At 44.3% G+C, this 26,746-nt stretch overlaps 1 protein-coding gene across 1 annotated transcript in view; it reads right to left on the bottom strand.

Annotated features, from left to right (window-relative positions):
• The window catches only part of LOC308094594 (adenylate cyclase 9), a 41,088-nt gene extending 17,853 nt beyond the window's left edge, over positions 1-23,235 (bottom strand). The window contains exons 1-2 of the mRNA XM_080441347.1: positions 19,337-23,235; positions 9,787-9,923 (exon numbers count right to left, since the gene is read on the bottom strand). Of these exons, the coding sequence (XP_080297473.1) occupies positions 9,787-9,923; positions 19,337-21,245 (2,046 nt within the window). The 5' untranslated portion in view covers positions 21,246-23,235. The remainder of the gene's footprint in view (positions 1-9,786; positions 9,924-19,336) is intronic.
• Between the last annotated feature and the right edge of the window lie 3,511 nt (positions 23,236-26,746).

Raw genomic sequence — 26,746 nt, 5'->3', positions numbered from 1 at the left:
ATACAGGTCGATGTATGTAGGCCAAGGAATAATACAAAGCAATAACGGTTTCGAGGCACTCGGACATGTATAGAGTGCAACAGGGGTCACATAGGCTCGCTATACATTGACTGCGTTCTTTCTGTATCTGCGTTGCTCCGCTCAACCAAGCCATTGCGGCGATAGACACAACAAAAAAAAGATAATGGAAACGTAATCCTGGGTGTTGCGCATAGTGTGTTTGCACAACATCCCAAAGCCTCTGGCCCTGTTCACACAAGTGCAGGGCCAACAAGGAAATACACAGAATATAGGATTGACCGATGGCCCGGGGCCAGTCACTATCAGCCTGTCTAAACACACTATAACCTGGATAGCAGGCCTCATTGTTCAAACACACACCAGCAGCTAGCAGAGCTAACCTAGCTGTGTTTTGCATGCTGTCACAGCTCAAGTCTTGATGTGCTGGAATTTCTCATGAATGAATGAATGAATGGACAGTGGCCAGAACTGACAATCATTTATTTCATTCATTGCTTGCTACACACTCCAATCATTGTCCCTTACGTTTTTCTATATCTTTTCATTTGTTTGCTTTAAAGCCTGATTTATGCTTTGTTATATGGCTGTGTCACGCAGAGAAAATATCCCACAACGTGCTGCAATGCAACACGCTGTGAGCTTTGTACATCGGCTATTGCCGATTGTCGTACGATAGAGAATAAATTAAGCGCTAGCGTCCTCTCTCTCCTTCTTCTTGCTCTCATCCTCTCTCTCGCCATTCTTTCCATTTGATTCTAAATTCTCTCTGTTCCTCTTTCATGTCCCGCTCGGGCACCTACAATATGACACTCTATGAGAGTGATTTCTATAAACAATCGCTATTCCAGCCATTGCTAACACGTCTCCAAATCTCACAACTCATCTGCTTCCTTGCTACAAACAATAAATTACTTGGCTGTTTGAAAGGTTCAGTGTGTTTCGATGCAAGTCTTCAAAGCGTGGCACAAAGACATGGGTTGCTGTCCTCAGGTTCCCAAGCCCAGAATAGAGCCTTGAGGGACAGAGTAGTGTGTGTTCCAACTTAGCAATCGTTTCCAGTGCCAGACAGATGACAAAGGCCACTATTAGGTCTCACGCACGCAACGGTGAGTACACAGACACACACACACACATAAATAAGGACCAGTGATTCTTTGTAACTCTCTCTTGTACTCTGTCTCTGTCTCTGTCTGTCTCTCTCTCTCTCTCTGTGTCTCTCTCTCTCTCTCTGTCTCTCATACTCTCAATCTCTCTCATTCACACACACACACACACACACACACACACACACACACACACACACACACACACACACACAAATACGCATGAAAAAAAACACACACACACACACACACACGCACACACACACACAAATAAAGGACCACTGATGCTTTGTACCTTCCATTATCTCTTCAAAACGAGTCATGCACACCAGCAGATTTTGAGTGGATGTCAATAACAACAACCATCTGTTAATGACCTGTGCTCCAGAGGCCAAATGGCTGCTTGTCTCTCCTTTGTGCCTCAATCTCTACCTGTCTCTCTCTAACTGTCGCTCTCTCTCTCTACAACCACTGACTCTCTATCTGTCTCTCTGGGGGTCTACATGCTACCATCCACCGACCGAATGCTGTCCGTTTGGGTTAGGTGATAACTACAAAATGGCGTCAATCTGGGCATTCTCATAACGTTCGACGCATTGTGAGCTTGTAGATCGGCTATTTTCTGAGATGTAGTGGAGTAGAAGTAAAAGTGCTGAAAATTGGAAGTACTGCAGTAAAGTAAAAAATACCTCAAAATTGTACTTAAGTACAGGACTTGAGTAAATGTACTTAAATACTTTACACCACTGCTTACTGCTGCTCTCCCGTCCGTCTGAATGCACATGCCTGCACAACCACACACATACACACACACACACACACCCAGGTGCAGTACTGTGCAGAAGACCGGGCCAGTGGACAGGGACAGTCCAGTCCATCGCACAAGGAACAACGGTGAACCAACACATGACCATGAGAGATGATGAGACCACGAGTGAGAGAAATAGAAAGAGAGAAGGGGGGTGTCAAATAAGTGGCGTTGTGGAGCACATAGATAGCATATGAGGCATTATAATCCATCGTATGGTGTACCGCATGCAGAAAATGGGTGATCATTGACAAGCTCTGCATCGTGTCGCATCACGTTATAAATCAGGCTTGAGACAGATGACATGAGATGGACGGAGAAAGGAAGGGAGAGAGTGTTCATAATTGACACCCATTTCCATGTAGAACTACTGATAATCCCTCTGTGCGAGACTGGGTCACATACTACTAAGATGATCCACCATCGAGGCAGGGAAACACGCGCGCACGCACACGCACGCACACACACACACACACACACACACACACACACACACACACACACACACACACACACACACACACACACACAGAGAAATGTAAGCGGACTGAACGCAACTGAAGTGGGACAAGAGGTGCATTTTGTGATCCTTCTCACATGTCACACACCAGGACAGAAGAGGGACACAGAGAGGTGGAGAAGATAGCAAAAGCTGAGCGGGAGAGAGGTTTAGAGAGTAGTATTTTTGGGGAGTTTTTAATAGTTTTGTTTCTTTTTATACCCCTGGGCACTGTATACTGTTGTATGTTGTTTATGTAGGTCTGTGTGATAGGGTGGGACTGTGTAGGGGGTGGGGAGGGTGGGAAAGGGTCTATGTAGGATGAATGTGGTGTTGTGTACTGTTAAAGAAAATCTATACAAATATTGATAAACAAAACAATTGCACAGTGGAGCGCAATGAACATTATTGGGTATATGAGGGGCCATAGCTGAGTGGTTAGTGAGCCCGCCTAGGGAGCCAGAGGCCCTGGTTGCCTCAGGTACGATTCCAGGCCAGGCCAGCAAATGTGTCGATGAAATGAAATTTGTCCCTGAGCAAGACTCTTAACCCCTAATTGCTCACAGGCCCTCATTGGAAACAAGACCGTAAGGACTTTCATGAACGGACCTGTTAAAGGAATTATCCTTATATATGTTACAGTGAGATTGAAAAAGGACTGGAGTGCACGTTTTCTTCGAGTTCACCCCCCCCCCCCCCCACATGCATACTCATGCATGTACCTGTGTGTATTTCAAGGGTCAATGATGTGATTCTTTACCGGACAATTTGCAGTCACATCTACTGCAAGCCTACTGTGTAGCTTTGGTGTGTGTGTGTGTGTGTGTGTGTGTGTGTGTGTGTGTGTGTGTGACCTGTGTATGTGTGCGTGTGCGTGTGTGTGTGTGTGTGTGTGTGTGCATGTTCATATTGATCTTCACTGGACAATAACATTGACACCGACACTCTATAGTTTGAATGCGGCCTAATGGACAGTATTGATTCTCCATTCATTCACATGGAGCAGACCAGGGTTTATCTGAGGACACAGCCACTCACACAGACATAATGCACATCAGTATGACAGCACACATACTGTGCAATTCATATCGTCGCTGTCAGGCTTGTATCTCCATATTTCTACTTTTTATATATTTTTGGTAAATTTGTGCCCTACTTGGTCATACGACAGTGTCACACAAAAGTTAAAAAAAAAGAAAAAAGTATTGAAATGCAACTATGCAAGCGTAAGTGGTTAAGTCTGTCTCTGGGTTTTGATAAATATTGAACCAATGAAAAGTATTAACAAGAGCTTTTGACAAAAGTAATAAATACACTAGACTATTGGAACACATTTTCTGAAAAGTAACTGTTTTAGGCATACAAGGTTCCCAGCTGCCAGTGAAGATATATTGATGCAAAGCCTCACAGCACGAAGTAACTGCTAATGAAGAAGAGATGTGGTGTGTGGACTGAATTAAGTCAAAGGAAGAAAAACAATCGCTGGACTCTCTCTCTCTGTCTGTCTGTCTGTCTGTCTGTCTGTCTGTCTGTCTGTCTGTCTGTCTGTCTGTCTGTCTGTCTGTCTGTCTGTCCAACTATCCCACTCTCTCTCTCTCTCTCTATCTTTCTCTCTCCCCAACTGACCCTCTGTAATGAATGAGATGTGAAGCTCGAGATCGGGCATGCAGCTTATTTGAACACAAAAAAAACACATGCGAAAGCAAATGCACGCTCCCACACACACACACACACACACACACACACACACACACACACACTAACATGTGTGCACGCAGAGACAAAGGCCATTGTGTCCTTGCGAATAAAAGAATTAGCCTCACACTGACAGACGAGACAAGACAGATGAAACAGGAAACATGGTAGAGAGGATGTCAGACAGAGAGACTGGCAGGCAGACAGACAGACAGACAGACAGACAGACAGACAGACAGACAGACAGACAGACAGACAGACAGACAGACAGACAGACAGACAGACAGACAGACAGTTAGACAGACAGACAGACCCTATATGCTTCGTTGCACAAGGAATAGAGAGAGAGAGAGAGAGATGTTTGTGAAAGTTTTGGAAATTTTTCAATTTTTTATAATGATGACATGCCCAAAATAGGGACACCAGGGTGAAAGTTGTTAAGTTGCTTAAAGCGTTGAGAGAGAGTGGGCGGGGTGGAGCGAAATGAACAGAGAGCGACAGAGAGAGAGACAGAAAGAGAGATTGAGAGAGAGGGAGGGAGGGAGACAGAGAGGGAGAGGGAGAAAGAAAGAGAGAAGGAGAGAGATAAAGAGAGGCGGAGAGAGGCAGAGAGAGGGAGAGAGAGAGAGCGCTCTGCCTCTGTCCTAGGGTGGCAGGGTGTTGAGTGTTGTGAGGGCATGCCGGGCATCGCACTGCACACCCTGGCCACTTGGCACCATCAACACACACACACACACCTCTGTGGGAAAGGGAAACGACAATGACACAGATCACTGGCTGCTGAAGGTGTAAAAGATAGACCCCACAAAGGGGCAAGACACTACGGCAGACAAGAGATTGTGGGAAGAGAAAGGAACTAGCCACTGGGCATGTTTGTCCAGTACTTTACATCGAGTACTGATACCGTGGTTGTATTGACGTGTGGTTCCGAACCTTTTCTCACCTGGAGCCCCCACTTCTTAACACATTGACTGCCAGAATTATTTCAGATTTTTTGCAGTTTATTGCCAGGGGTTTTTACATTGAAAAAAAAAAGTACTCAGGAGCTGAGATACAGAATTTTTAAGTTAACAAGGAAGTGGATAGGAGTCTAGATCTTCAAAAAATCATATCTCCTTGGTCTTTGGGTCAAATTTAAAACAAAAAATTAATAAAAATAAAGAATAAAATTTTTGATTTTTTTTTAAAGAACAAGTATACTTGATCTTGGCAATCAAGTGATGGATTTGAAAGAACAAGTATACTTGATCTTGGCAATCAATGTGTTAAATCCAAAGCTGTACACTACACTACACTAGTACACACAGTTTACAGTTTAGGCATTTAGCAGACGCTCTTAATCCAGAGCGACTTACAGTAAGCAAGGACACGAGATAATACATCATAATACATCATAATACACATAATACATATGTGTATTACACACACACACACACACACACACACACACACACACACACACACACATTTTCCCAGACATGTTTAGCTCTAATAATTTCATTACTCTATAAATGCGTCTGAAGCTTAGCCGAACCGCGTCATACAGTATCCAAGGGATACTGTATGAGACATGTTGCATTGATATCACACAGAGAACGTGCAGGCAGAGACCAGATGAAAGCAGACTCTCTGGTGCAGGTTTGCGAACTGTCATGTTGTTGAGCGAGGACGAGATATTAATATCTTTGTAAGTAGATTTAGAGAGCCATTGTGAAATCAACATTAGAAGTGTCAGTTCAAACTTTTCTTTTTAATTTTAATTTCATTCATTTTTTGTCTATTTTGTTTTCAACTCGAACTTCAATTATTTACTGCTCTCGTATTTTATTTTATTCTCCCCCATTTATAAATGTTGTTTTATTGTTGTAATTTTATTTTTTGTGAGGGAACCGGGGAGGGTAGGGTATATGTGGGGTTGTATGTCCTAATAACTGAAAATACTGAAAATACCATAAAAAAATAGTGTCAGTTCTCAACCTCGCCAGCCTAAAAGGGCTGGTCTCTGCCTGATTGTATGTGGCAAACACAATTTGACATATGTGTTGATTAAATCAACTAATTGATTGTTGATTAAATCAACTAACTGATTAGTCGACAATTTCTATATCTATTAGTGGACTAAGGATTTCTTTAGTCGAGGACAGCTCTATTAGCAAGATGGATGATAACCATTGTTTTTAAGAAATACTAGTAAAAAGTGCACAGCAAGATAAGAATAGGTGGCACAGATGTCAAGAGACAACCATAGAAGAAAATCCAACCTCTATTGATTGTCATTGATTTGGTCACAGATGTCAAGAGACGTACAGTACCCCATGGCTAAAGAAAACTTGAATGAATGAAGCATCGCGTTAGCTCACGCAGGACAATGGAGTCATACACGCCCCCAGCTGTAATCAGCTGTCAGTCTGCTGATTGAATAAGTGTTTCCAATGAGCCACGCCTTTTCTACATACCAATCACAACTCAAGCTCTCAACAAGGCGGTCCATTTAAATGGCTTCCTCATTCATTAGGGATTAGATCACTGTTTCTCAATGCTGCTACTGCACACGCACGACTAATGCTGCTGCAAAGCATGACACGCAACACACACAGAGGTGTGTGTGTGTGTGTTGCGTGTCATGTATTGCTTAGGCCCACTTTTGTATACCCTGAGGGGTTTGCATAGCGTTCCCTGATTTAGCTCAGCATGCTGCTCGGCTACAACAGGCTCTGCGCATAACAGTAGTCCCACATTTTCAGAAGGTGGCTTGCCCATTTCCTGTTCCAGTTCCAGTTTTCCTTAGCTTCATTTGATTGGCTCAGCCCAAGACGAATAGGAAAGCAAGACCCGCCATCTTCCGGTTTACTTCCCATATCTGCGTGACGTAGATGGCCGGCCTCTTTAGGAGACCGGACGTAGGCTGGAGTCTATTAATTCCAATGGGAGAGTGAACGTGAAGAGCCGAACCGTCAACGACAAGAATAACTGTATTCCATGTGTTGCAATAAATGGTTACATTTGTGATGTATTGTGATTTATTTGGGAAAGGGACAGGAAATAAACTCTCCACATGGAGATAAGGTGAGGGGTTTAGTCTTTTAGAATTTAGAGAAAGACCAAGCGACAATCCTGAAGAATCAAAACCCAGAGAATTTCAACTATATACATCTTTGCACTGACATGTAAAGATGTACATAATGTACATTCTCCCAAATTTCTCCCCCAGCCCGACAATGGTAAGCTCTCCTCACTGTAAAATACTCAATTGCCATTCTCCACATAGATGACCATTTGTAACTCTGAGACAGGACAAAATGTAACCAAATGGTCCTTTTGGTTACATTTTGTACACTCTCCGAGTTAAATTAAAGCTCTGGATTTTACTGTGTAGACAAACCAGTGGCATCTGGCCTGTGTTAGTATCAAAAGGGACACACAGTAATACAGCAGGGGAGGAAAATCATATTCATCTTATATGCATGTACACACATACATACACACACGCACGTGCACTCACGTGCACACAAACAAACATGCAAATGCACATGTCCCAGAGGGTCACCACCACCCACAATGCACCATTTCCAGGAAATAGACCCCATCTGGGTTGTTCCACGAGTCCTTTGGAGAGAAATGTCCTAATAATGACCTCATCAAACACACACACACACACACACACACACACACACACACACACACACACACACACAGAATGTTTCAGATTGAAGATGTGAAAGTAAACTATTATACTACACAGACTACACAGACTGAGACTTGTACTGTTGTATGACTCATCTGATTCTGAAGCAGCACCACTCTTACTCTTACCCAAACACACACACACACACACACACACACACACACACACACACACACACACACACACACTCACACTTATGCATCATCAATACTTCAGTGAAACAATAACAGTAAAGCAACTTGGATATTGAGCCAGTACATGGCACGGAAAAATAAACTGCATCTACGAATGAATGAATGAATGAATGCATTACTGACTGACTGACTGACTGACTGCTGACTGTGAGGTTCAATTCATAGAGGTCTCACAGGTAGTTTGTGGTATTACCTGTGTAGGCCCTATAAAGAGAAGAATGCATTCGCCATCTGTTTTGAGTAAGGGGTGTCATGTTTTGCAATTAATTAAACTTACATAGACTATTTCTGTTATTTAAGGCTTTGTGATTTCTATTAGACTGTGCAGGGCAGAGGCGTCTAATCTCTGAGTTAGGGTAACCGCATACCCATGGGTGGATGGGTGGATGGATGACTGAATGAATGAATGAATGGATGGATGGATGGATGGATGGATGGGAGGGGGTGGACACTGAGCTAAGGAGGAGGTGTCTGGCTGGCGGACATTAGCCGAGCCTCCACATTCCACATATACACCCGAAGACAGCACACACCACGCCCGCTTCTAATCCACACACACATGCAAACACACACGCACACACACACACACACAGATTCTGATGTGCACACACAAATACTTATACATGTGAATGAATATACCTGTGTGCACACACGCATGCACACACAAACACATACACAGACAGAGGAAACTACTCTCTCACCCTCTCTAATTACACACACACCATAGTACCGTACTCACACTCACACAGGCTTCTGGCTCGGTTACACATTCTCACACGAACAAACACACACACACACACACACACACACACACACACACACACAGAGAGACACACCTATGAACACCCACACCCACAGGAAACTGACTCCTCTCTTCCTCTTTCAGCCATTGGACACACGGACACACACGGACACACACGGACACACACACACACAAGCTCAGACTGCTCTCTAAAACGTTGCCAGTGTGCCTGTGGACGAAGGAGCATGACATTTTCCACTATCCCCAAAAGACAAGTCTCAGTCCGGACTCTGCACTTCCTGTCACGTGACCTTTGACCTCAGGGCGGCTTCCAACCACATGATCAAAACCATTCCCAGCAACCCAGGGGTCACCGGCTACCCTCTGGCTCGACACACACACAGGAAAATGTGTGTGAACGTGAGAGAGAGAGAGAGACAGAGAGAGAGAGAGAGAAATACATAGGCACTTGCGGCAAAATCCTGTGTTAATTTATCCATGTGTATCTCTGAGATCGCAGAAATGTAACCATGATTGGGCGAGTGATGAAATATATACTGAGAGCACACATTTGTATGCTCTCAGAGTTAGATTAACACTCAGGATGTAGTTATGCATGAAAATGGCCTTCAGTCAGCCTCTAACCAAAGCAGAGAGAGGCAGGTTATGTCGACTCGTTTCCAATCTTTGTGCTTTTGAATCTCTTTTTCACGGACCCTTTCTCCTTCTCTTCTCTTTCATCTGTGTTCCCGAACAGTCGAACGTAAGTAAACAACTTGGGCTGCTGAAAACAGGCCGGCATTCCCTCCTTCCCTTCCTCCTCACAACTTTCACTTCCCAGCAGTGATGAGGTCTCTTTTCATGCTCTACGTTACGCTATCGCACCGTGCTGTTTGGCCTTTCCTTTTCATTTCTCTCTCTCTCTCTCTCTCTCTCTCTCTCTCTCTCTTCCCCCCCCCCCCCCCCTGGTCGTCGCCGGGTCTTGAGAACATGGCTCAGTGTGGTAGTAGATGCCTCCATATTAGGACACGCTGCTGACAGAACGGCCGGGGATGAGGCTCTCTGAGATCTGCATGCCCTCCTCCTTCTTCTCCTCCTCCTCCTCCTCGCTCCCTTCCTCCAACCTCCTCTCCTTCCTTCTCGTGTGTCTCACTCCGCATCGTGGGCCCCGCAGGACTGAGTCCTGGGTGTCCCTCACTCACTCCTTCGCTCACACTTATTGCTGTTCCTCCTCTGTCTGTCTGTCTGTCTGTTTCATCTCCATGTTTATTAAAACATGATCCCTTTAAATCCTACGGGGGGGGGGGGGGGTGGCAGGTTGACAGTGGTATATGACACACTCCAACTGCATGACACACACACACACACACCACCCCAAGACACAAGGGCAAAGAACGCTCAACAGCTGTATGACACATTTTATTGACTCATTTCACGAACATCGCTCTGTCTGTCTGTCTGTCTATCTGGTCTGCCTCTCTCTCTCTCTCTCACACATACACACACACACACACACTTCAGCATCCCCAGGGATGCCTGTCATTCAATATAGTGACAAGGAGAGAGGACAGTCCTTGAGATGGTCAACCTTGGTGTTACTGAACAGGCCTGGTGCTGGTGACGCAGTGGATCTGTACATACAGTACATGAACTCATCCATGGTGTGTGTGTGCGTGTATGTGTGTATGTGTGTGTGTGTGTGTGTGTGTGTGTGTGAGAACGTGCGTGCATGGACTTTTGGGAAAGTCTCTACTACAGTTCCTTGCAGCTCCATGAGCCATGGGGTCATAGTTAGGGTGATTAATTTTACTGCATGACATGGTTTCATGATCGCTCGCTCACACACACACACACGCAGACACACACACACACACACACACACACACACACAGGGAAATCCTTGGGAAAGGGTCATGACCAGAAATTATGCTTCTCTCTCTCTCCCCCTCCCTCTCTTTCTCTATCCATCCCTCCATCCTCTCTTTCTCTTTTTTTTAAAATAGTATTTTAATGCACCTGTGTATTTTTGTAATGTTTTATTGTTGTAACTGACTGCTGGTGTGCCAAAGACAAATTTCCATTTCATGTCAAATTAATGGACAATAAAGTTTCTTTATCTTTATCTTATTTTATAACACCTCAATCCCCACTGAGACAATGTGATGCAAGTCATGTGTTCCAGCTCCTGTGTGAGTGTTGTTTCTTCATTTCCACCAGCAGCATCTATCATTGCGTATTGATCCATTTATTGACCTTTTGGCTTTGTGATTCATTGAACCCAGAAACAGAATACTGTACCTTCCTGCAATATAATCTCACTCCGTTATTAAGTTGTCTACAGCTCTCTCAACTCTCTTTATTCAAACGCATGCACACACACTCACATACAGTTTTGACAGTACTGGCACAATAATGGTATGGCTCTTTTCGACAACATGAACTAAGCGACATGCACCATGCCTTGTAGTTTCACATATCCAAGTGATCAGAGATCTCCACCTACTGACATGAAAGGTGACATCTAAATTTGAGGAATTCGCTAAAACTGGGTGGAAACAATTCAGAGATTAAAATGAATAAATAAATAAATAACAGCACGGCAGAACCAGTACAAAGACTTACAAAGAAGTGGACGTAGGTTTATTAGCGTTTTTTCTGCTGTCCAAGCCCCATACGTACATTCAATTTAAATTTAAACTTTTATTTTTTTAATTATTTGATGCTGTTTTTAAACAGTGGAGAGAGACAGAGAGTAGGGGAGCGTCATGCAGCAAGTGGTCCAGCCAGCCAGAAATCGAACCAGGGACTGGCTGTCCAGCATTAGAGACCATGTGGTACATGCCCTAACCACTCAGCTATCGGGTCGCCCTGAACATTCACACTCAGTTGGTGAATACGAGAATAAGTAACACTAGTGGCGAGCATGCCTAGTTAACATGGTTGTGACCTTTGACCGCAGGAAGGGAATTATCAGGTCTAGGATTTACAGAGCTGTCTGTGGCAGCAGCTAACAACGAAAATGTAGATGACGTCGTCATTGATAACCTCTCATCACAATGCCCTTAGAATGAAAATGTTCATGGGTTCGGCACAAAGCTGAACTTTTGTGTTTGTGTGGCCTTCTCTCGCATGTCTCCTACTGTCTAATGGAACAGGAACCCTTTAACCACGTGAACCCTAACGTCCCTATTCTGGGCATGTCATACTAGGTGAACATTCTGGGAAACTAGTCAAACATTCAGCAAAAATAGCATATGTACAAGGCAAGCTCACAACAGGTTGCGTTGTGGCACATTGTCAGCTTGTAGATTTGCTATTTGATCCATGATTGCACCTGACGAAGACCTTTAGTGTAGGTCGAAACGTTTGTCTCTAATAAAAGTTATGTGGTAGTTTAGAAGACAGTGTTTTTTTTATCCAGCACATGGACTACATGTGGACAATATCCCATTTCAACCACAGCAACAGTGACTGCGTCCCTGATGAAGGCAGAATTGTGTGCCAAAACATTGCTATTTGATCGCTATTACATTTTTATTTTTTCATCAAAGTTATTAGTGTGCATGCGGAAAGAAATCTATTCACATGTGGCAGTAGCTATCTTGTTTTAACCACAGCAACGGTGACTTATAACATTAGCAAGCATGCAGAAGGAAGTGACATCACAGGATGCTGGCCAATTTTAGATGGAAAAGAGCTTGCTCATGTTAATAAATCAAGACACGCCTTGTAAACCTTTGAACCTTGAACCTAACTCCCAAGGTTTTTGTTTCAAAATTGTCCTGATTTTATAATGTGCATGTAATTCCGAGAAGTGTATTCACTACATGGCTTTAACTTCTGATATGGATAGTCAGTTATTATGTCAGACTATTAATAGGTACAAAAGGGTGGAATTAATATGCCAAAACACACAAGTTATGTAATGTAATGAATGAGGACACACACACACAGGTGTGACAGACCTGACAGACCTGTCAAAGAGGTGGAATAATGTACGAACATGTGACTAATGTCTTTAGAATTCACATCACCACATAAATTAGCCAGAAATTAGGACGCTTTTCAACCACAATGTTACACATAAGATATTATACTTAGGGTGTGTGTGCGTGCGTTTCAGGCTTGATAAGGGTGTACATGCCCCACACACACACACACACACACACACACACACACACACACACACACACACACACACACACACACACACACACACACACACACACACACACACACACACACACACACACACACACACACACACACACACACACACACACCCCCCCCCCCCCCCCCCCCCCACCTTAACTCACAAGAACAACTACAGCATTGAGGATTATGGAAGTACCCAATATAACACAAACTTACACACTCAAAATAATAACAGAAAAGGAATGGTTTTGGACATAAAAGGTTTCCGCCCAACACCAACGATTTGTAACTTAAGAGTTAAATTAACAGTGAAGATGTTTTTAGTGTAGCACAGACCTGTCCACACCCTGAGCAAGACTGCTCAGACCTTGTTTAGAAAAATGCTCTTTGATTATGGTTGATTCCATTCAAGTCTATGACTACTTCAGAATAATGATTAAAAAAATGCTATGCTACACATTCACACATTGGGTAATAAAAAATAAAAGCAACTATTAGCATTTGGTTTCTCGTAGAGAAAGAAGTTGTCGACAACCACAATTCAGAACAACGTGCAAAAAATCTATTAGGGAGCCATGGTCAAGTCTCTATCAGCTCTCCCGCATGAGAAAACAAATTCCTACCACTGAGCTAAGAAGACATAACACCTTGTTGGCCAGGAGAGATATAACACTTATGAGCTTCAGGCAGTGTGGTAGTTACATTGTATTAACATACAAACATATACCAACATACTATAAACTAACATTTTATTCATTAAAATATATTCTGGATTGCAGCCTTAACGGCATGGCTCTCTCCATTTCTCTCCCTTTGTTTCCCTTTATTCCAGCAAATTCCTCCCCTTACTACTTTGTCAGCTCTCCTGTGCTTTGAGCTCATCGTGTTCCGCCTTCACTTGCTCAATCCCCTACTATCTCTCATCTTATCACTCATTCCAATACCTAAAACGAACAAAGGAATGCGCACACACACACACACACACACACACACACACACACACACACACACACACACACACACACACACACACACACACACACACACACACACACACACACACACACACACACACACACACACACACACACACACACACACACACACACACACACACACACACACACACACACACGATTACAGTTGATCTTTGACCACCACAGTGACAGCAAGACTGTGTAAACCGACCGGGGGAGGAGTGGCGAGGGTTAAACAACACCATGTTGGGTCTCAGGCCTCGGGGCATGACTAGCCTCTGTCTCTTGTCCTCTTTATACAAGGTATAAAGTATGGCACAAGCACACAGCCACAGAGAGGGAGATGTGCATACAGATATGTGGTCAGGTTGGAGGGGCACATCGAAGTATTTGGCTGTGGACACCCCATCTCAAAATATGTTGTCGCAGGGACCCCCAGAAGCAAAGATTTGAGTTAAAAATGTTTTTCAAAGATTTGCAAAATTTTTCAAAAATAGCAGATCTACAAGCTCATATGAGCTTGTACTGTATATCTGCTATTTTTAATAGCCAGTATAAAATAATGGTTTAAGTGGTTACACAGATGCGTTCCTGGTTTTAATGGGATAATGGCTCATTTGTTAGCATCTTCCGCTGTGTTCCATTCTCCGCGGCTGAACTTGACACCCGCATGCGTGTGTGTTGTGTTCCCAAAGGCAAAGTGACAAGTGACCAGGACACTAGGGATGACTTCACTCTGCCTGCCTTTGTTTTACAAAAACACAAATATTAGAATACAGTTGGACTGAGACACAGCGCTACAGTCTATGATTTTCATCATTCAAACGCAAGGATCATGGCAATTATGATTCGACAGTGAATCTAAATTATTCAGGCCACGGTTTAAATGTCTCTACCGCTCCCCTCCCATTCTTCTCCTCTTCCAGCACATTGATAAAGCTGCAACATATTGATTACATGCCATATTATCAATATCCATAAAATACTTGAATTTTCAAGTATATTTTTGCCACAAGTTTGGTTGTGTTCATGACACCTGCCGTTGACATTGAAAACACTTTTCATGACCCCATGACCGAGGCAAAGAAACCCCCTGAGTGGTTGGCACTGATAACATAGAATCAGCGGCATCATCAAAGTCAGTCTTATCTGACTTCATCTGGTCTATGTCTGACTTGACGTCTATGAAGGCTCAGCTCAGGCACAATTTACTTGCCATGCATAGCTAAGTGTGTGAGACCATTTCAACCATGTGCATCCAATAACTGCAAATCTAACTTGGTGGATAATCTAATCCTTTGTCAGAAGAACACAGACGTTCAGCTGCTAAAGTGGCAGTGACTCCTCCACTACAGAAGATGGTAGATGGCAGAACAGCAGAATGAAGTGTGAGGTGAGGGGCGTTCAGGTTCAGCCTCGTGAGGCTGGGCTGATTGTTGTGAAATTTCCGCCTTTTCCCGCTGCATATTTAAGTGGCATGTCTGATTTACTGATTTACTCCAGACCCCCCCCCCCCACACACACACACACACACACACACACACACAGTCACACACTTAGGTTGAAACTGCTGATGTGCCAGGCCAGCCTGTACCAAATGGAGCTGTGGTTCAAGGTTCAAATCTGCTGCTTTAAACTGCACCGCCACCAAATACTTATCAACCTGAATGGAGCCACGCCGTCATAAATAAACCCTCGTTCGTAAAGTACCTATTTATACACGTCTAAAAATAGACACTCTCTCACGTGTGCACGCACATGCATATACGCCGCTGGGCTGGCTGCCTCCCATCCGCGCACGCACAAACACACACACACACACACACACACACACACACACACACACACACACACACCGCACACAAAAGCCTGAGAACTCCGCGACCTCGTTTCCCCAAGTAACAATACTCCACAACGGGAGTACGACGGGGTATAAATCAGGCTTAAAAAAGGCATTAACACAGCAGATACAGATCCAGGCAGGATATAAAGACCCAGCTAAACAAAAAAAAAGGCAGGACACAAACTGCAGCCCTCACCACCTGCAGTGAAATACGAGTGTGTTTATGTTCTTTAACGGAGAGATAGATGACACTAACAGGACTGGAAAAGAGAGAATGGGCGAAAGATAAACACTGCCAGACACCGACGGAGAGGGACAAGTCTAGGAGTGGCCAGCAGCAATTTGACAGATGCACAGATTGGGGGGGGGGGGGGGGGGGGTTTAGACAGCCACAGGATCAGGAGCACAGGTTAAAAGTGCAAAGTGTTTGTTTTTTATGTGTCCGTGCTCCTACACAATACAATCCTCATTGTTAATAATATAACGTTACCATTTGGTTACAGTTGTTAAACACGCAGTTAAACACGGTGTATTTCACTGTGTACACAGAACACATAGTAATCTGTTGAATGTCCAACAACAAAACAGTAATGCTGAAACAAATAATGAAAATGTCATGTACTTGTATTTGTTGAGCGATATACAGATATGGAGTGAGCGTGTGTGTGTGTGCGTGTGCGTGTGTGTGTGTGTGTACACAAGCGTGCTTGCGTGCATGTGCACAAGCGTGCTTGCGTGCATGCACGTGTCTGTATAAGGGAGAGGAGAGGAGTTGGAAAGAAAAAAAAAATAGAGGGAAGGAGAACTTGAAGGCCGGCTTTCAGGTGGATCGGTTGCTTTGCTGAGGGATCTACAGCAAAGCTGTGTGACTCAGACCGGCAGTAGCGCTATAAAACAGTGTTACACAACAGAGGCACAGGCCACATGCAAGTGACAGGTGATCTGAGAGGGAGGGGAGGAGGAGACCGAGGGAGACAGAGAGAGAAAGAATAGAGGAAAATAGGCAGGATGAGAGGAAAAGACTGCCAAACGAAGAAGCCAGTGGAGAGAGACAGAAGTAAAGTTGAGGAACAGGTAGCATCTGATGCTAGTTTAAACTCTGTCTTACGACTGTATCATGTGCTTCTGCTTAAGTTACAATAGATTATCTACAAGCTCAAAATGCACGATGCAACTCGCTGTGAGGAACAGAGAGAGAGAAAGAGAGAGAGAGAGAGAGAGAGAGAGAGCACAACAAGTGAGGAGAAGGGGGATCATAATGGATTTGAGAGGGGGATTCAAAGAGACCGAGCAACAAAAAGCAGCAGGTGAAGAGAAATTTCGAGGTGTCAGCTTTGAGAGGAAACCCAAACCTCTTTAAGGCATGATACCATGATTCTGTCAATCTCACGTCCTCTGAATGAAAAACAAATGTGTTAATGTGTCAAAGTGTCACTCTGCAAGTGCTTGTCAATCCTGAAATAGGCAACGGAGGACATGTTTAGAAATGCTGTCTCTGTGGCCCGCCATAAGGACTGACAATAGGAGTCCACAGGAGACCTAACATTAGATGGCCCAGGAGGAATTCCCTACTCGAAAGATCATCCCCTCTGATGAGTCCTTTTAAAAGACAGTAAACCGCAGTAAACGGATGCGTCTGTTTACTGTGGTGCTGCTATGACAACTGAATTTCCCTCGGGATCAATAAAAAAGGTCTATCTATTAACAGAAAGACGTGTGCCAATCCAACGCATTATGCTGATACATCGCATAGTAACAGATCATGCATTACCTGTAATACACACACTATCATGCATATGTTTATATAAAGTATACAGTATATACATACTGGACCTACATTCATTAACTATAGGATAACACACAGGTTACGCCCTCACACAGAAAACTGTGTACAGCATGGAGTTTCTCACTATCTGTCACACACAAACATGAGAGAAGGTCCATTGTTCAATAAACTGCAGAGAGCCAACTTCTTTGACCCCTTAAACCCTATACTTTGTTGACCGGAGTCACCCAGGGATCTATTTTAAGTACCTCCATTTTTTCCCTCTGCACCAAATTTCTTTAAATTTCTTCAAAAATAGCCGGCCAACAAGCGTTGTTGCGACTATTTTTACAAAATGTTCACTAGGGTTCATATGGTTAATCAGCGGCTTTTGAATTAGCCTTAAGTAAAATATATCTACATTAGATGAATGGAGTCAGGTGATACTTGTATACACAGTGATATGTATCTACTATCACATATCTTACAGTTACACTCATGTGAGGCCCTGTAGCCCTTGTGCCATGTGGCATTGGTATCAAATACATCTCTGACTGCACCAACATTGATTCGATACATTTACAGTACATTGTACTTGGATAGAGATACTGAATGAAAAATAGAGGATTTTGGAAGTGAAGTGAATTTAAATGTATAATTTGCAGCTCTGCTACTGCACATGATATCAAGTTATACTGTAGTTCACTGCTACTGACCACAGTATGACATCCAATCTCCAAACAAACCAAAACACAGCAACTATTCTCTTATTGCCATAATCTTTTGATCTGTCAACCTGATGTGGGTCTTCCTGCCATCGTGACATGGCTGTCAACAGGATCAACTGGTCATATGACATACTTAGATGATGTCTCGGCAGGTATGATTATGACCATGAGCACGCATGGCAAGATGCCCTGGTGTTATGGTAGCGATACACTCACACAGACAGTCAACTTTAAACTAGCCTTTAAACTACTTTTAACCTATTTTGGGTGTGTCATTATAGGCAAATATTAACCACTTAAATCCTACACTTAGTTGACCGTATTCCCAAGGGCTCTATAATAGGCCTCCTCCTGTTTTCACTCGGTCCTACACTTAAATATCTTTGCCAGAAATAGCCGATCACAGCCATCGCAATGTGATGCATTGTGAGCTTGTAGATCTGTTATTTTGGCTGAATGTGAGGCCCAGAATAGGGACGCCAGGGTTCATGTAGTAAAAATAAATAAATAAATCTAAAATATTTTAGAAATGTTCAAAAATAGCAATAATAGCAGATCTACAAGCTCGGCTATTTTAGCAATTGTTGAGATAGGGCTTAAGTGGTTAATTTGCATGGCAACCTTACTAAACTGAGATGTCTTTATTGTCTTGTTACTATCTGCATACGAATGTGCTCTTTGCTCTATAAGGCATTCGGCGATTAACCTGTTGAGTGCTTCATAAACAAATGTGACTTGCTTTGAGTTTGTTGTCATCTAATTTAAAATGAATGATTGACTGTGAAACGTAATACTTTAAATGAAAACAAAAAATCATTAACCCAAAGACACTTGACAGTCCAGCTGACCACTGCATCTCACAAAAAAATATGCAAGTCATCCACATAATTCATCCATACAAGCCTAAAATATCTGCCCGGAGTCCCCCAAGGCTCTATACTAGGCCCCCTCCTGTTTTTGCTATATAACAAACATCTTTTCCGAAAATAGCCGATCTACAAGCTCAACGCAACAACGCAAAACTTGTAGATCTGCTATTTTCACTGACTGTTTGCCCCAGAATATAGATGCTAGGGTTCAAGTGCTTAAGAATTCAGAGGTGAATTATACATCCATCTTACCCTTCAGTTTTTCCATCACGCTCTGCCCCGCCCTCTCGGACACCCTCCCGTCTTCCCTCTGGTAGCGGTCGTCCAGGAAACGAGCCGTGGCCTCGGATAGGTGGACCTTGCCCGCCACGCCCAGCTGCTCCATCAGGTTGGCCAGGTTGACGTCGTTGGACCACACGTCGAACTTGAATCGCTTCATCCCAAGGATCCCGCACAGCACCGTGCCCGTGTGGACGCCGACACGCATGTCGACCGTCTCGCACGTCTCCTGGCAGAACTGCTCGATGGCCTGAATCATGCCCAGGCCCATCTCCACGCAGCAGTAGGCGTGGTCCGGTCTGGGCTCCGGGCAGCCGGCCACGCAGTAGTAACAGTCACCCAGAGTGCTGATCTTCTCGCAGCAGGTGAGCTCGCAGAGACGATCGAAGCGCCCAAACAGGTCATTGAGGAGGCCCACCAGGGCAGGCGCCGTCTTATTGGCGGACATTCTGGTGAAGCCCACGATGTCGGCGAACAGGATACTGACAGACTCCATGCGTTTCATGTTGAAGGGCCTGAAGATGATCTGGCCCCGGGGGATAGATGTTTTCTTGCGCTTGTGATGGTGGTGGGGATGGTTCTTGGGGCTGGCTGCGATCGATGACGATCGATCGCCTCCCCCTAATCCGCCCACCGACACGGCGGATGCAGAGCAGGCCCCGGTGGAGTAACGTTTGCCTGAGTTCTCTCCGCCACCACCCTCGTCGTCGCCCTGCTTCATCAGCTCATCCGCCACCCTCCGGGGCATGACCGAATGGATCATGCGTTCCTTCAGGGCCTTCTCCACCTCCAGGTCCTTGCCATGCATGATGGCCTGGCCCACTTTGAGGAAGGTGCTGCGCGATCGCACCTCTGACATAATGAAAAGATGGATGCCAATGACATGAGCACACAGGTGGAGCAGGGCTTTAGCGGGTACCAGCCAGTGAAGGGTGTCTCCATCCCAGTCAGAACCAGACCCACCTCCTACAGATCTGTTACTGTCATATGTCCTCTGAAGCAGCGGCAGCCATCCCAAGGTCTCAAATAACACTGAGTACAGGAGCCCCAGTAGCACAGAGGCATACATACGGACATGGAGAACACTGTATAGCAACAACAGAACTTCTGTACACAGGGAGAATGTGCCCACGGGGGAAATGCAGGGGGCCTTGTCTGGGGTTGGATAGGTGGAATTCCGACGCCAGGCCCATTCCAGGTCAGAATAGCCTGCGGTCTGGATCTGTGGGGCTAAGGTAATGGCAAATGTCACGACGATTAAGAGCAAGGAGGCTTGGTTGTACAGGACCGTGTAGAGATGGGTTAAAGTAAAGCAAAACAGGAGTACTAGTAGCAGGACAAAGGCTGCTGTGGGGGCAAGGAAGGTCACAGGGTCACAGCGGTCGCTGTTGACTCCGAAGTACACCCCCCAGAGGACAGCCACCACGGCCAGGTAGAACAGGACGTAACGGAACCGCCGCTGGGTCTGAGGGAAGCATCTCTCTCGGCACGCCTCTTCCAGGATGGCAGAGTCGAACTTGGGGTCCCAGCACTGGGCGGCGGAGCGCTCAAAAAGCGGTGGCACCTTCCTCTGGCTGCGCACGGTGGTCATGAAAGACGGTCTCCTCCCAGACTCACCGGAGCTGCAGCTGGAGGAGATGCTGTACTTGTGTGGGCTCACTGGGTTCACTTTATTCACAGCCCCACCATAGCCGCCGCCTACTCCACCACTGTTGGTAGTCCTTAGCGGCTCATGGTGATACTGCTGCTGCTGGTGGTGCACGTGTGGCGCACTGTTGGCGATCCGCACCGTCACAGCTCCATCCCCGCTGGAGTCGCAGCTCACTTCCGTGCCATGATGCCCATGCATGACAAGCTGCCGGTGCTGTTGCAGAGTGGCCATGTTGTACTGGTGGTGGAGTGGTGGGGTGGAGGGAGCATACACTAAATAATGTCTTCTTTAATGATGGCTGGTAGTGGTGGTGGTGGTGGCTGGCTAGGCGATCAGGCGGGTTGTTATGGGGGCGCAGACAGTGTGTGCGCGCGTCTGGCACGGTGTGAGAAGGGAGAGAGCTGAGGGGTTTATTAGGAATAAGCAAACTGCATGAATCGTGCGCGCGGTATAAACAGACGTCGTTAACTACGCACAAGGTAGCCTCTGCACACTCACTCAATATGAAACTGGCCGTTCCAGCTTCTTGAGTAGTTCATTATCCGACCCCGGCGGTATTACGTCAATACTCACATTCCACGCATCTGTCTCTTCTTCTTCTTCTTCGGAGGCTCTTGAGCAGCTGTCCCGGTTCGAGCCCCTTGTTTGTCTCCACAGCTGCGGCGAATACACTGTCATTACGCTTTCTCCCTCCAGAAAGGAACATCCTTCTCGGAAAAGGGTTTATAAAAGCATGTCATAACGCCCCATACGAACATCGCTTGAAAACCCTCTCCTCTGGCTGTAGTGTTTATTCTACTGCTGACAGTGACAGCTTACGTCAGGAAGAAAAAAAAAGTCCAGCGTTGAAAAAAAAAAAGTGGGGGGAAAAACCAACCAAATTTCTCTTGCGTAAAAACAGCCTACTTAATAATGTTTAAGACCAGTGGTTCACTAGGGCTGAGACAACTTGTTGAGCCATCCCCATGGCCATGGGTTGTTTTCAGGACGCATATCATATCAAACGGTCAACAAATGGCTACAAAAAGTTACAGCCGTCCCTCTTATCTACTCAACACACACGCTTCAAATGGTCCATTTTATACAGCCAGCCCCCTGTTCCTTTCCTTTCCCCTCTCTGTCTGTCAGCCATGAGTCAGTGCTGTTCGACCCATACATACGCCTTTTCCTCTCGTCTTCACCCGAACGGCCACTTTGCCGAGCAAATATTCTAGAATTGAATGAATACTAGGGAGCCGTGGATGTCGGTCCACGACATCCAAAAAAATGACAAGAGGGACGTGCGTGGTCGTGGTCGGTCCGCTCGGTGCAACAGGCGGGCCTGTCCCACTGGATCCAACCACGTCTTTTCCTGAACTCCCCTGTCCCGGATCTCCAGCGTTTATTCCCCCTCTTTCCAAGACGTCAAGGGGGTGGCGAGGTTGTAATTTGACCAACGTCTAGATCGAAGGAGAAGCGCTGACCAAATACTAGACCATGGATGTTATCTTAAGATCGGCTTCTGTTGAGGGAGTGTCACTAAACTTGTTGCGCACAGTTGGCAAAAACATAAAGCTATAGCCTACCAAGAAGAACAGCCCCCGGAATAGGCGAGTCTATAAATAGTGATGATCAAATCAAGTATCGGGCTAAAAAAACCTCTTGAAATAGCGACGGAGAACTCTTCAACTTTAATGTTGAAGAGTTCAACTTTAGTCCTGCGATCTGCCAGAATAAACCGCCCGACACCCAAAAACAACTGCTCCAAATCATCAAGGCATGAAAACGCATTCAGAACGTCAGATATAATAGTTCCCCCGTTGTCCAAAAAAACTCAAGAGTCAAAAAAAAAACTGAGTAAAAGAAACCTCTTGAAATAATCACTCCAGCGACGTAGAACTCTTGAGTGCGTCGCCTATTATGTTCAACTTTGTCTTTAGTCCTGCGATCTGCCAGAATAAACACCAAAAACAACTGCTCCAAATCATGAAGGCATGAAAACGCATTCAGAACGTCAGATATATAATAGTTCCCCCCTAGGTGTCCAAAAAAGCTTCCAAACTTTTTCCCAGGCCGTATTTCCTGCGTTGTGAGAGCGGACACACACGCACACACACGCAAGCAAGCACACACACAGTCACACACTCTCTAGTAGGCTGGCTTTACTTGCGGAGTTTAGTTTGGGAATTTCCTCCTCCAGCCTGCTGCATTCCCCAATGAAGCCCAAATCCCTTGAGCAACCAACCCCCTTGATCGAGTTGAATCCCCGTCGTGCTCGATGATCAAGCAGCGCACACGGCGCTGTCCAGTGTTGCCATGTCCGCTTAATACAAGCGACTTATGGGCTTGTTTTTCTGTAAAGTTGCTTGTAAATATTGGTAGTTTGCGGGTTACGTTTTGGGGGGCTTGTTCTTATGTTTAGTTGTTGTTTATTTGGGCTTGTTTCCAAGCATTTAAATTATTATTATTTAAACAAGTGGTTCTCAAACATTTTTCATGTCATGGGCCCCCAAATGAAAATGTTTTATGCCAGGGACCCCCCCCCCCCCATACAAGATATTTCACATTTTCTTCAAGATTTTTGTTGGGGGAAAATAAAATAGCAGATCTACAAGCTCACAACGCCTTGTTGCATCGCAACGCGTTGTGAGCTTGTAGATCATCGGCTATTTTCAAATAGCCAACGTATATCAAAGGGCGAAGGGCTCGCTTCTATTTGGGCTTGTTTTCATAGACCCGGTTGCGTGTTTCTCTCTCTCAGAACCTGGCAACGCTGTGCGCTTGTCTTCTTATCTCCCCACGAATTCCTCAGGTCTGGACAGCACTAGTTTTCACTGGCATGTTGTTGCTCAACAAACACAACACTGTGCAGTGGTGGTAAAAGTACTCGCGCGTTTTACTAAAATACAAGTATCAATACGGCAATGTAGCCAAAGTTAAAATAGGCTTATGGTTAATGTATATGTTTCGTAATAATTATCCAAATCTACAAAGTAACTAGTAGGCGAACTGAAGTTTTCAAATAATTGTAGTGGAGTAAAAGTACAATATTTGTCTCTAAAATGTGTGTGTGTGCGCGTGCATGCTGTGTGCGTGCGTGCTATGTGTGTGTGTGTGTGTGTGTGTGTGTGTGTGTGCGTGCTGTAGATTCCTCCTCCTTTTGGCCACTGATTATTAGCCACCCTTCTGTCCGATCATTCAGCTTTCATCTTTAAACAGCAAGGAAAACACTTTACAATGGGTTTCGGGGGGTCTTTCCGTCTACCCATCCAGGCGAGGATAATAACTGTGGCTCCCGACGCTGCCACGGTGCCACCATCTTCCCTGACTGTGTCGGAAATTCTCCCCCAGCTGTTGTGGTGGTGGGTGGGCGGGGTGGGTTTCCAATCAGTGTTGCCAGGTTGTGCGAGAGAAATAAGCAACCAGGTCTATGAAAACAAGCCCAACAGAAGCGAGAACATTGGCTAAAAATATTGGGGAAAACAAAAAGGAACATTTTTAACAACACAGATTTTGTATGGGGGTCCCTGGCTGGCATTACATATTTTCAGATGGGGGGGGGGGGGGGGTCCGCAGAGTCAGACAAATACATATTCATTTGGGGGTTCTTGACTTGAAAATGTTTGAGAAACACTGGTTTAAACAACATTAGGAAACAAGCCCATATAAGCAACTACACTTTTAGAAACAAGCCCCAAAAAAACGCAAACTGCAACAACCAATTTTAACAAGCAACTTTACAGAAAAACAAGCCTAAAGTCGCTTATAATAAGCAGACATGGCAACGCTGTTTCCAATCCAAAGTGAGCTTAGTTCAGTCACAAAAATACAGGGGCGGGGGAGCCATGGGTACAGGGGCGCGCGCATTAAAGCTTTGTGGCAAGGACGAGCACGCACTTTCGGGCTAGAATTAAAATGTAGAACTAGGAAACATTAGGATTAGGGTTTAGCAGTGGTGGAAAAAGTACTCAATTGTTTTACTTAAGTAAAAGTATCAATACTGCAATTGAGAAATACTCTTGTCAGGGCGCGCTCCCACCGCACTTTTATTTTACCTCTGGGGCGGAATCTTCCAATGATTTGTCAATGCAAATGCGTGGATTCTCCAGAAAAATGTGCAAGACCATGAATCCATGCATTTGCATTGACAAAGCATTGGCAGATTCCGCCCATAGGTAAAATGAAAGTGCGGTGGGAGCGCGCCCTAATTAAGTAAAAGTTCAAAATCTACTTGAGTAAACCTACAAAAGTATTGGTATCCAAATTAATTACCAAAAGTAGAAAGTATTCATTATGCAGAATATGCCATTTCACAAGTTTTCAAATGTCTAAAAATCTTATGGAAATCTACAATTTACAGATCTACAAGCTCACAATGGGTCACATCACGATGCATTGTGAGCTTGTAAATGGCTGAAATATATACAGAGCTAAAGTGGTTACTATGTTTTGTAATAATTATCAAAATCTACAAAGTAGCCTAACTAGTAACTAAAGTTTTCAAATAATTGTAGTGGAGTAAAAGTAAAAATCCTACTCTTATAAAGTAAAAATACCTCAAAATTGTATAAGTAGGCTACAGTAGGCTACTTGATACGCCTACATGTAGTTACTTAACACCACTTGCATAAATAACGCCTCTAAATATTAATGTAGTTATCTTCACAGTGTGACGACCACAAACGTTATTAGCCTATGTTTCGATTTTGATTCTACTAAACTGAATCTACATTTTGAAATGAAATTAAACGTGTCTATATTGATACAAATCTATATTGAGGTGCTCCGAAGTTCATATGAATGTGGCAATAATATTTTTTGCAACACCTTCATTCAGTCATGATTTATTCCCCTAGTGTATTATTGAATGTATTGATATTATTGATGTATTGTTCCAGGTTTTGTGATTCGACATTTGGATAATACTTAAAGAAGTTTAGATCCATTTGAGATCAATTTTACCCAAGTTGTGTAAAGAAAATAAACTGAACATTTCAGGCCTATAAAGTGCTGCCAGTGTGTCACTAGGTTTGGACATTTCAAAATAAGATTTCAAACTTTTTAAAACATTTTTGTTTTAAATTGATGCAAGAACAATGTACCTATTCTATTTCAGCATGCTACATTTCGAGGAAGAGAAAGGCTATAGTTTCTATTTGCTTGGAATCCCCATCGATGATGGTAGGGTGATATTTGTTTTGTTAAAAAAAAATAAGTGTTAAATTGAAGAAGAAAAAAAGAGAGAACTCACACAGGACAAAGGCTAAACAAGTGAAGGAAGGAAGATGGAAGTGACGACACAAAGAAATTAGCAGACGAAATTAGAACTGGAACACAATCAAATTGAAGATGATCAATTCTCCTGATTAGCTGAAGATTTGCCACCCACCTCAAAATTTATTTTCTGTTTCTTAAAGATCTGTAGAGACGCAGAGGCCCCTGCTACTGAACAAGCACTCTATGATTACCATCACAATATAGTGCTTTAACCTTTTAACCCAAAAAATATCACTTAACCTACCCTACCTTTAATTGAGTAATAATAGATAATGATGTGCATGTTCAAATCATATACTTAAAGGACGACTTCACCCATTTTCAACCTATCCTCATATAATAGGTCCTCACTAATGCTCATGATAAAATGGTACCATTTTTTTCTACTCGGTCTGTGTCTCATAGGACAGGAGGACCGTGGACAGTCCAGAAACCCATCTACAATGACATCATCGTTAGGCAGGACTTTTTCTTCG

Source organism: Gymnoscopelus braueri, assembly GCF_963280865.1.
Source record: "Gymnoscopelus braueri genome assembly, chromosome: 2".
In the NCBI taxonomy this organism is placed as follows: domain Eukaryota; kingdom Metazoa; phylum Chordata; class Actinopteri; order Myctophiformes; family Myctophidae; genus Gymnoscopelus; species Gymnoscopelus braueri.
The sequence above is the reverse complement of the archived record's forward strand: the minus strand, read 5'-3'. Positions and strand labels throughout refer to the sequence as shown.